The following is a 12,638-nucleotide window of genomic DNA, read 5'->3' on the forward strand; positions in this document are numbered from 1 at the left end:
TCTATCACTCTCTGTCACTATCTCTCTCTATCTCTCTCTATCACTATCTCTCACTATCTATCACTATCTATCACTATCTATCACTCTAGGACACTGCAGCAGCAGCACTGACAGTTATATGTATAAAAAAAACCTGCACCCCCAAAAAGGGGGGGTAGCAGACACAAAATATACACTCTCTATCACTCTCTGTCACTATCTCTCTCTATCTCTCTATCTCTCACTCTATGACACTGCAGCAGCAGCACTGACAGTTATATATATAAAAAAAAAACCTGCACCCCCAAAAAGGGGGGGTAGCAGACACAAATCTCTCTATCTCTCACTATCTCTCACTATCTCTCACTATCTATCACTATCTATCACTATCTATCGCTCTATGACACTGCAGCAGCAGCACTGACAGTTATTTATATATAAAAAAACCCTGCACCCCCAAAAAGGGGGGGTAGCAGACACAAAATATAGCTCTCTCTGTCACTATCTCTCTATCTCTCTCTCTATCTCTCTATCACACTGCAGCAGCAGCAGGAAGTCCCAAGAAGTCAGATCCAGGAAGCGTCCAGCACGCTACAAGCAGTGATCAAGTGATCAGGTAAGGTATTTGCAAGGATCAGGTAAGTATTAGCAAGGATCAGGTCAGTATCACGGCAGATAGGCACGGTGACCGCTCTGCACGCTATTCCAGACCGGAATGGCGTCTGCAGCGCAGTCACCGTTAGTTTAAATGTCGCGCCTTGGCTGTGATTGGTCCGTGGGTCCCACGGACCAATCACAGCCTTGGGGGCAGGTGGGGTGAGGTGTCATCGTCACCGATGACCCCCTCATGCCCCCTGACGCCCGGCGGTGATTGACACCTGTGTTACCGAGCGTCTGATTCGCTGGTAACACAGGAAAACGCTGTGAATGGCTGTTCACACTGAACAGCCAATCACAGCGATCGCCGACGGGGGGGCGACATCGCAGCCCCCCCTGGGCATGCAGGGACATGTCTGCTGTCAGGGACAGCAGACATCGTCCCTCTGTCACTGCGTCTCGAGACGCAGTGACAGTTTGAAGTCATGACGTACATTTATGCCATGTGTCGGGAAGTACATCCCGGCCATGACGTAAATGTACGTCAAATGTCGGGAAGGGGTTAAAAGCTGCTCCCCCTTGCACTGGTAGCACAGTGGCTTTTGACAAACGTGCCACAGAAGCATCTACCACTGGAACTTTCTCCCAGAGATCTGCATGAGCCTCAGGCATGGGGTATAAACTGAGGAATCTCTTTGGCATTTGTAGCCTTTTATCGGGCGTTTTCCACGCTCCTTCCAATAAATCCTGTAAACCTTCATCTGCCAGGAAGGTAACAGCTTCCTTACGCTGCCGTTTAAACACACCTTTTGCGGGGGTTTTATCTTCCACAGACAAATTCAAAGTCTGTTTAACAGCAGTGATCAAATCCTCCACCCCTGCGGCTGAGGAATCCTCAAAATCATCACCTTGCTCCCAGGGAATGTCTGCATATGCTCCATCCTCATCATCAACCACTAAAGGCACTGAATAAGTCCTTTTAGGGGTCCCCACAGTATCAACATCAATCTTGTCTAGCAATTCACTAAACCTGTTAATCCCCTTAGCAGTATCCTGCATGACCTGAAGAAAACCAGGATCTGCCTGGGTCAGAGGCAAGGAGCCAGAGGACTGCTGAGATGATGACATAGGTCTCTGAGAATCTACCAAGACATCACTCTGTCTATCCAGCAATTGCACTAAGGCATTTACAGACCTGCCCAGGGCACTGGCCCACGCGGGTTCCAATTGCTCTACCCTCTGGGGTTCACTCCCCATGGGTTTCACAGCAGCGCAAGCATTACACAAGCCCCCTTTGGTCATCTGCTCAGGGGCAAATTTCAGTGCACAAACACTGCAAGCGCTCAATGTATCTGGGGCTCCCTCCCCCAAAACCACAGACTGATGCACAGACATGATGTTCACAAATAACACAGTCACAGCGCAAAATGTACAGGCGTTTACACAGAGCCAATGTACTCAGTCACTTAGCTGTCTGTAGTCTTCAGAATGGGGAAAACGATGCCCAGGAAATCCAATCACTCTGTCAGGATCTGTCAGCCAGCTCAGCTCCGCTGCAAGGGTTCCGAATGGCGCCAAAACAGAGTGAGGGAAGAGACCAAGTCCCTGCTGCTGCGGGGTCCGTGACTTTTGGCGCCAACCACCCCCAGACAGCCGCTCCCATTGCAGGATCTCCTAGTTCCAGTATCTCCCCCTCCACTGGGGACCACTTGGAACATGCCTGTAACACACTGCTGTCCTCTCATCTAGGAGCTCAGTGTGTAAGCTCCGCAGAAAATGGCCACCGCCATCACCGAGCGCCTGTCCCCCTTGATCCCCACCTAGCGTGAAGCCGGTTTCAGAGCGCTCCGGAGCCCAGGCAGCTTCTTAAAAGAAGCTGTAAGCGCTGCACAGGGAGGCCAGACAGCGTCTCCCCTGTGCACAGCGAGCTGACAGGACGCGCTTCTGTCAGCTCCTGCTGCGCTAGCAGTGTGAGGATTCACTAATGAGAATCCTCACACTGTGCCTACCTAGCTAGTGTAAAAGTTAATAAAATAATAAAAACCCTAACTAACACTAATCCTTCGGCTGCTCCGGCAGCCCTTTAGAATAGCACCCACTCCAGTGGGCACCTAACACGAACTGAAGAGTCTGGGATGCAGAAGGGAGGAGCCTACCCTCCAAAAGCTTTAGGATAGGTGCCTGGCTCCTGCGGACCCTCCTACATCCCAATGTTGAGCTGTGTCATTGAAAGAGAAATTGGAAATCAGCATGCCTCTCCTCTACTGCACTCAACTTGCAATCATGCTCAGAAACTGCACCAGACTATGGGGTCCAATGTGAGCAATTAAGCTCCTGAGTTTGCAACCAGTTCAGTAACACTCCCATAAGAAGGACCATCTTCATGCGTGCCACCCCAACCACGTCTAGATTAGCGTTTCCTAACCTCAGTACTCAAAACATACTAACAATCCAGGTTTTGGTGATGTCCATGCATGAGTACCAATAGGTAAATCAAAAGAACTAAGTTTCTAATTAAGCCTCCTCAAGTATGGCTATCCATAAATTGACTATAGGTGTGACACATGCCATGTGTGACATTTTAGTGAATTGGAGGCACACACACACACACACACACACACACACACAGTTGAAAAACGTTTGCGTGAATATTGTAATTGCATCCCTATAAAGCACAGAATCAATATCAATTTTGTTACTTATTTTTTTATTATTTCACTTGGTAAAAACACTTTTTTCATTTTCTGTGGCTGCTAGAAGATTATAAACTAATTTAATATCTTCAACATTTAGAGAATTTCATCAGTGTAAATCAGTAAATTGTCACACGCCAGACCTGACGTCTTACCTTGTCTGGAGTCAAGCTTATGCCCTTAATCCTTAGCAGTGGAAAACTACAACTACAACCTTAAGCATCTACAACTCTACATAGCTGAGCGAGTAATCTTTTGAAATACAGAGAGCAGCCATTGCTGTGTTTTAAGGGGGAGAGAACAGTATGTCTGACCCTTTTGTTATCTTTACCACAGAAAGTGACTGAATTGTGTGACATCTATAATTGTGCATGTGAATCAAGAACATAGGAAAAATGAAGATGGATGCTTATTAAAATGTATCCATATAGAATATTGGGTACTTGTGTAGTTTCACAGCCGCAGCCTACGCTACGTTTGAAGCTACACTATCAGTGTAGCCCAACGGCTGCCTTACTTGTGTAGTTTCACGGCAGCAGACTAAGCTACCTTGTCAGCATAGCCCAACGGTTGCCTAGAGTAGTAAGTGTAATGTCTCCGCTGCAGCCCTGCGTAGTTAGCGTAGCCACTGTACTGTCCCCGGGAGCTGCAGCTCTGTCCCCGGCAAGCCTAGTGAGTGCCTCTCACACAGCACCGGCACCCGCATGATCCCCTCTCCACTGGCAGACGCTGGATAATGCAGGCACCGGCGGAGAGGCAGTCCATCTGTCTGAGATGTAGGAGCGTCTCAGATGCGTGAGTGTTTCAGTAAGTATTGCGGCAGGATACGGCAACCCTGCTGACAGGGTTAGGGGGTTCAGTAGCACGTGTATCTCCTGCACAAAGGGGGGATGCGGCCGCAAGTGCGTCTCATGCACAATAAAGGAGGCATTTGCCAGTGCTCCATGTTACATACTGGCAAATGCCTCCATTTGAAACCCCCACTATCCATGCCAGCCCAAAGTGTGGCGAGCGCAGCGAGGGGATGCGTTACACGTCCTCCCGACTTGTTCATACCCACTATCCACGTCGGCGTGGAGTTGATTTTATAAAGTGTGGTGAGTGCAGCGAGCCACCGAGCCCAAAGCATGGTGAGCGTATTCCACGTCCGCTCACCATGTTTCGGGCTCGGTGGCTCGCCACACTTTATAAAGTCAACTCCATGCCGACGTGGATAGTGGGGGTATGAACAAGTCGGGAGGACACAACGTGTGGGTAGTGGGGGTGTTTAAAGAAAACATTCACACCTGCCATATCATACACTACGCTACTTCTGACAGGGACGCTGACTACGCTAACTACACTAAGCGGCCGCGGGAACACTAAACTACCTTTGACTGACTACACTAACTATGCTGGCCTACGCTACTACTGATGGACTGCGCTAACTATGCCGGCCGCGGGAACACTACGCTGATTCTGACAGGGATGCTACTCTAACTACATAACTGCTGCCGTGAAACTACACAAGTACCGAATATTGTGTGTGTGTGTGTGTTAGTGTCTATCATAGGGCTGGTACTGTACAGTATGTCCTATGTAAACTGATAGAGATTTGGTACTGAATGGAATATGGTGGAAACCAACATTTAGGGTGGATAAAACACCAGGATGACCGGAAATCCTGCCAATGGTTGGGCCAAATTAATTAAACCTCATATCATGCAAGATTGTTGGCACACACCAACAGGATTTAACCCTTTGAGTGCCAACATCTTTGTGAGAGATGTGCAAAATATATCTGCTAAAATAATGCCAGCATCGCTCACATTTGTTACATATATTCAAATAATAAATGTTCAGTAAATTAAGGATTATATTTCCTATATAAAAGGTAAACATTGCAGGTCATGATGATGAATAAAAATGTTTTCTTGACAAATTTACTTGGTACTCAGTCCTATCCTCAATTTATATGCACATGCCACATAATCTGGTTGGCTGTACTGGCAGGGGCGTTGGGAGGGCAGAGCACGAGCTCAGAGATCAAAGGGCGCCGGAGCCATGCAGCCCGCTCCCTGCTCTGCCCGGCTGAGCTCAGCTGCCCTGTCTGCCGCTATTAAGTCTCCCTCTGGACGGCTAGCCAATAGGCTTTTGTGGCCCAGCAGCCAATCAGAAGCAGCATTGATGGATGCTGGACCGCAAGTGCCTATTGGCTAGTGGTCCAGCGGTAGACTTCATTGAAAATAGCGGCGAACAGGGCAGAGCAGAGAGCAGGAAGGGGTTGTGGGCTGCAGTCCCCCTTAGCAATTAGCTATTTAATCCCCCTTGGCAACGAGCAATTTTAGTCCACCCCTTGGAAACAAGCGATTTCAGCCACCTTGGCAACGTTCCTAGCAATGAGCATGTAGGTAAGTGGAACTTGTGTCAGATGTGTAATGGGCATTACGGTTTGTTATATAGCATGTAATGGGCATAATGTGTGGCCTTACGGCATGTGGCTTCATGCGTAATGGGTATTACAAAGTGCGCTAAACTGTGCAATGGGCATTACAGTGTGTGGTATGCTAGGCCACGCCCCCTTTTTGATGTGCAAGAGTCCCCCCAAACTACAAATCGTGGGGGTAGGGGAGGCACAAAACATGCCCTTGCTACGGGCACCGTGGCACCTAGCTACACCACTGTGTGCAGAACTGAACAATTGAGCGTACCTATTAGATAATATGCACGATTTGTTATTGACACTGCAAATCATGCCCATATTGGCCTGATGTGTTTTATCATTATAAAATATGGTAGGTAATAACAACATTTCGAAAGGCACCTTCTCATTTCTGCCTAGGACTAAAGATACAATCAAATAGCATTAAACAGTGTTCAGAGAAGTCATAGCTGAAGCTTTATTGCATTTGTCTGCTTAAAATAGATTAGCTTGTTAGGACGATTCCACATTTACAATTTGAAATGGTCTATCTAATTAAAGTAAAGTGTGTGTGTGTGTGTGTGTGTGTGTGTGTGTGTGTGTGTGTGTGTGTGTGTGTGTGTGTGTGTGTGTGTGTGTGTAACTGGCTATATAACATACATATAAAGAATACACTATGAGGGCAAAAAGGATTTTCACTCATCTGTTCTTCAGATATTTCAATCACACCTGTTGTCGCATTTATGATACAAATTAAGTTGTCCTGACAAGCTCAGTGACTTTTAAGCGTGGTACTGTGATAGGATTCCACCTTTGCAAGCAGACCGTGATTGTGAGTGATATTATTAGAAAGTTGAAGGATTTATGAATAACTGGAACTCAGCCAGTAAGGTGCATGCTGCTTAGAAGCGGTAAATGTGCTGCTGATTCCATTGCTGAAGAGTTTCGAAATTATACTGGCATTTATGTAAGCACAAAAACTGTACAGCTGGAGCTTAATGGGTTACCATGGCTGAGCAGCATCATGCAAGCCTCACATCACCTAGTCCAATGCCAAGTGTCGGACGGAGTGGTATAAAGCACACCAACACTGATTGTGGAGCAGTGGAAAAACGTATTCTGTGGAGTGATGAATCACTCTTCTCTGTTTGGCAGGCAGATGGGTGCGAGTCTGGGTTTGGTGGATGCCTGGAAAACATTACCTGCCTGACTGTATTATGCCAAAGGTGAAGTTTGGTGGAGGGATAATGGTGTGGGGCAGTTATTTAGGGTTTGGGCTAGACCCCCTACCTGCAGGGAAGAGCAATCGTAATGCTTCAGCATGCCAAGGCATTTTGACCAATGCTATGTGTGCAAGGACTATGACATGATTTGGTGTAGAAGAAATTGACTGGCCTGCACAGAGTACTGATCTTAACCCTATCGAGCACCTTTTGGATGAACTGGAACATCCTCCATCAATACCTTACCTCATAAATGCTTTTCCCACAGAAACACTCCAAGATCTAGTAGGACGCCTTCGTAGAAGAGTGGAAGATGTTATACAGTAGATGCAAAAGGGGGACAAATTCCATATTAAAGTACATGGTTTTTATATACACTGTAATTACAGTCCGTGTCAGTGTAATGGTCAGGAGTCAGCATAAGTTTGTACATATAGTGTGTGTGTGTGTGCACTGATTATATACGATTCCCTTGTACAGTTGGACCGCATGGAGCTGGATCCTTTTAAGAATAAGTTAGAAGACCGTTGGAAAGAAATTCGACAATTGCTGAAAGAGCGTCCTGCCCAGTATGAATCAGATGAAGCAGCAGGTATCCGCAAGTAAGCACCAAATGTAGAACACAAAGGGGAAAGGGCAATTTGTATAATAAATAAAGCACTACAGATAATATAAGGATTCTCTTTATGGTGTACAGTAATGGCTCTCACCTGGTCCACAGGTCACCCAGCAGGAGAACTGTATCACCAACTGTCACACAATAAAAAATCCACAAATAAAACATGAACTGTGTCAGGTCCTGAGGACCAAGGGCCAGATAAACTAAGCTTGAAGTGTGATAAAACGGAGAGTGATAAACCACCAGCCAATCAGCTCCACATTTTCATGTCACAGACTGTGTCTGAAAATGGACAGCTAGGAGCTGATTGGTTGGTGGTTTCTCACTCTCCATTTTATCACTATTCAAGACTTAAGTCCCCCCATACATTAGGCCGACTTGTCCAAAGGACTGGTTTGCCCCGGCAGCTCTCCGAGGGCTTTTGATTTGGCACTTGATGTGCCAAGTTTTGCATGTGATAAATCACATGCAACTCCCGGAATGCGGAGGGAGCAGGGCGTGGTTTACGGAGAGCGGGGACTGAGGAGCCGGGAATCGAGCTGCAAAAAAAAAAAATGTCAATCAGTGGCTTCCTATTTATTTGTATGGGATTTTTTTTTTTTTTTGCACCTAGCCTCCTGTGTCCCCTGCCTGGCTCTCCGCGAACTTCATCCTATGTGCATCCACTTGTCGCCTCTCTGCATCCCTCTCCTATCACATGTGAAGCCCATCCAACCTCCTGACTCGGATCGATGCAGACGGGGTGTCAAAACAGGAGATTTGGTCCAATTTATCAGCCCTATCCATCGGAATCGGGTCAAATTGGATCAAATCTCACTAGTGTATGGAGGCCTTAAGTATATCTTGCCCTGAGTTTGAGAACATGTGGTCTAGAGTTTCAGATTCCAGATATTTAATTTAAGTCATTGCTGAGATGTCATTTATCTAGTGGTATGAATCTGGCTAGCACACGGTCATATTCCTGCCTTAGATTGCAAATGAATTGCCATATTTTTCAACTATTGCACAAAAAACTATTAACATTACATCTGACTACTATACATTAAAACACAATACATTAGCATTATAAATGTACAGAAAATATATACCCATTTATGGGATGCAAATACAGAGAAAAATATCACATACAGATCATAGTATTATAAATAAGTTGTGCACTATTACACTAAAAAACCCTTCTGGTTTTGCAGATTCATGTATTGCTATAACATGTATTTTGATCATGTCATATTGCTGCAGAGAGCATGGGTGAGCCTTAAGCAGCCCATACACGCTGCTTTGTGGGCGTGCTGTACTAGCACGGATTGCATTGCATTGCATATGCATCCGTTGTGCATGCAATGCGATGCAATGTGATGAAACCTAAGTACAAAAAGTATGTGCAAGCACATTGCATCGCATTGCATGCACAACGGATGCACATGCAATGCAATGCAATCTGTGCTAGTACTGGAGAGAGGTGTAGCCTAATTTAGGGGACCTGGCTACAACCAATACCCAGAGAAGATACACACTTACCATAACCCTGTATAGATTCCCTCTATCGGGATGCAAATTTCAGACTCTACGTTTATTTCCCCCCAGGCAGCTGATAACAAGATTTCATTGCATCTCTTGTGACCGTCCAGTGAACATGATGGTGCCAGGGCAGTAAGTTCTACTTTGTCATGTATAAAAATGTGGATTCTGTATTTCTGTGACGTTATTTTCTTCAGAGAATTTTGCTAGAACACCACAATTTTTCAGTTTAAGCAATTAAAAGTCAAGTAAATAACCTGAAATGTTACAAAAAGGTAAAATTTCAAGGGTTCTTTATAAAAAAAAAAAGAATTCAAAAAACGCCTTTCAGGGAACAAACAAATGGATTAAAAACATACAGTGACTCTGCAGTAATGGAAGTAAATGAAGCATTGATAAATGATGCAAATATTTGCTACAGGTGCACCAACTTTTGGTTATTAGATTAAAAACCATTTGTGTTGACACAAAACTTATTGAAAAATTATATTGCTATCAGTGTCCATTCGATATGTCAACATGTACAAAGGTTGACTGTAGCAAAAGGGTTGACATGGCAATAGTCAAAACATGAAAAAGCTACACGAGTTCTCTTCTATTATTTCAAAATGAACCATCCAATTGGACTAGAAGCAGTTAAATGCACCAAAAGCATGGCAAGGAAAGCAAGCATGCAAGGGGACGCAATACAAAAAATTTAAGTCCATGTGATGAAATCTACAAATGGAGACCCAAAAAAACTCATGTTGACCTTTTTTAATTTGTAGACCATTGCCATTTCAATCTTTTGCCATGTCAACCTAGTCACTGTAGACCCTTTACATCATAACAATTGTTATCAGAACTATGAGAAGGCGGCAACTAGCAGGGCTTCAAGACTGGAATTTTTGAAAATCCTAAATCTCACAAAAGTAAGGGAGGGAACCTTTGTCCATGGAATCAGAGTTTTTACGTTAAAGAGGAAGGCAAATTATTGGCATAAAATCGGATTTATTTACGAAGATGGGACTTCTATTGAAGATGGGATGTTGCCAAAAGCAAACAAACAGAATATGCTTATTTATTTAGCTCTTTCTAGGAGCTAAAAATGGAATAGGATGTCCATATCAACATCCCATCTTCAACAGAACTCCCATCTAATCATATAATCCCCTTCATGTGGAACCACCCATAGTGCATTTATCAACGCTACAACAAATGCTTTTCTATTGAAGCATTACATGTATAATAAAACATACAGCACAAGTATACAGTAGCAGAGAACAATTATGCCAAAGAAACAAAAACAAATTCTAGATATAAAAATGTGTTAGTGTAGGAGCTACGTGGACAATGATCAATAAGAGAACAGGTAAAACAGAATGACTCCACAAAAGAATATATAATATAATATAATATAATATAATATAATATATATATATATATATATATCAAACAATTTTTGGTGGTGTGGCACTCCCCGCATATTAACCAGACAGGAAACCGGTTTAAAGCAACGTTTCAATGTCTTTATTTAGACATTTTCATCAGGCAACAAACAAAAGAAAGTGACATACCTTTATACACCCCAGTGTTAGCAAGTCAGCGCACAGTCTGGCCGTCCACGCAGTGGGCGCAGAGAGACTGACGTCATGTAACTGACAGGTCGTGCAACCATCACCATAGCAACCCGTTACCATAGTGACACATGAATACGATATATACAAATGGAACAAAACAATACATGGATATGCAAGTGAGGAGAGTACGTCACGGTAAGAATGTAGCGTCAGGAGTAAACACTAAGGGAATACTGTCACTGTGTCAATACCAAAACTTCATGCTAAGGGTGACTGGATGTACGTATGCAAAATATATACACACCATACGATAGACTAGGAGGGGTCCCCTAGTGTCGGGGAGCTATTGAACAGGTGTAAAGCGAGCGGCCATACATGGATCATTTTCTGGAGAGAGAGCCAATGCCCAGATGCTCATTAAGACCTTTTGGTGACAGCGTATCAAGCCTGTATATCCACCTTGTTTCACATTTTAGTAGGGACAGACCACGATTTCCACCCCTGATGTTCGGTGGCACATGGTCAATCATGCGGTACCTCAGGGATGGCAAAGAATGTTTAAAAGTGACAAAATGTTTAGATACAGGTAAGTCACACTTGCCACCTGCGAGCGCTTGTCTGATGGTCGACCTGTGTGTGGTGATGCGTTCTTTGAATGATCGCTCAGTTTTGCCTATATAAGATAGACCGCAGGGGCAAATTAATTGGTACACTACGAATTTGGATTCACAGCTCAAGGTGTGCCGAATGGTGAATTTGGTGCCCTGCTGTGGATGGTAAAATAAATTACCTGGGATCATGCATGCGCAGACCGTGCAGGTGCATCTAATACAACCTCTGGGTTTGGATTGTACGGGCGCATTAAACATCGTGATATCAGTTTTTACTAACATATCACGTAGGTTTGGTGATTGCTGATAGCAGGCAAGTAATCGGGTATTAGGGATGTTGATTTCTTTATCACTTTAGATAATTGGCCAAAGACTTTTTGACACCTTATTGACAGATGGACTGGCAGTTGTATATTTGGTGACCCAGGGGATCATCGGGGGTTCTTGTTTCTGTATTTTTGGTGACAAGAGTTGTTCACGAGTGAGTCTAGAGGCTCGCTCTCTAGCTGCAAAGAGATCCTTCCAACCATAGCCTCTGGCGGCGAATCTGTTTAACAAGGCATCAATCTGAAGTTCAGATTCAGCAGGGTCGGATACAATGCGTTTAATACGGATAATTTGCGAATACGGCAAGCCTTTTTTGAGGCTGGCTGGGTGCGCACTATTGCCGTGTAGGAGGTTATTTCTATCAGTTTCTTTCTGATAGAGACTTGTCGCAATTTTACCATTAAGCAAACGTAATGATACATCAAGGAAATGAATACAATTGCGGTCACACGTCATGGTCAGTTTGACAGGGCTGTCACTAAGGTTGTGTGTGTCAATGTGGGCTTTAAAGTCATCAATGGGACCTGCCCAGATGATGAGCAGGTCGTCAATGAAGCGACGATATAGCAGAATTCTGTCACACAGGTTAGGTACATCAAAGAATAACTTTTGTTCAATGGCAAACATGTAGATGTTCGCATACGCCGGTGCGGCGTTAGAGCCCATTGAACAACCGTTCACTTGGAGCCAAAATTTACCATCATGTACAAAATAATTTTTCATTAAAACAAATTGCAATAAGGACACCAAAAAGTCAATGGGGGGGCCAATATAGTCATTTTGGTCAAATCGTCAAATACAAAGCCGAATTGGACGCACAATTATCAGACCTGCATACTTACCAACTTCTCCCCAGAGATCCGACCCCTATCTACCTGAAACAACTACAGAGTTTACTCCTTACTGCTGTCTTGGACAAAAAGATCGATTCAACTTTAAGTGATGCCTTGATCCCCAAATTCCCATTGGTTCCTGTGATCTACAGTATACCCAAAATCCATAAATCCCTTGTTGACCCCCCGGGACGCCCAATCATCGCAGCCCGTCAATCCTTGTCCCAACTTTCCTCCGTTTTCATAGACGCTATATTGTACGCCATCCCCGCTACCTG

At 44.5% G+C, this 12,638-nt stretch overlaps 1 protein-coding gene across 3 annotated transcripts in view; it reads left to right on the forward strand.

Annotated features, from left to right (window-relative positions):
• Positions 1 to 12,638, forward strand: part of QRICH2 (glutamine rich 2) — a 74,586-nt gene that overhangs the window by 48,745 nt on the left and 13,203 nt on the right. For all 3 annotated transcript variants that reach the window (XM_083147935.1, XM_083147937.1, XM_083147936.1), the window contains exons 10-11: positions 7,374 to 7,495; positions 9,097 to 9,162. In XM_083147935.1, coding sequence (XP_083004061.1) covers positions 7,374 to 7,495; positions 9,097 to 9,162 — 188 coding nt within the window. The remainder of the gene's footprint in view (positions 1 to 7,373; positions 7,496 to 9,096; positions 9,163 to 12,638) is intronic.

This window comes from Crinia signifera, chromosome 6, assembly GCF_055691185.1.
Source record: "Crinia signifera chromosome 6, ASM5569118v1, whole genome shotgun sequence".
Taxonomy (NCBI): Eukaryota; Metazoa; Chordata; class Amphibia; order Anura; family Myobatrachidae; genus Crinia; species Crinia signifera.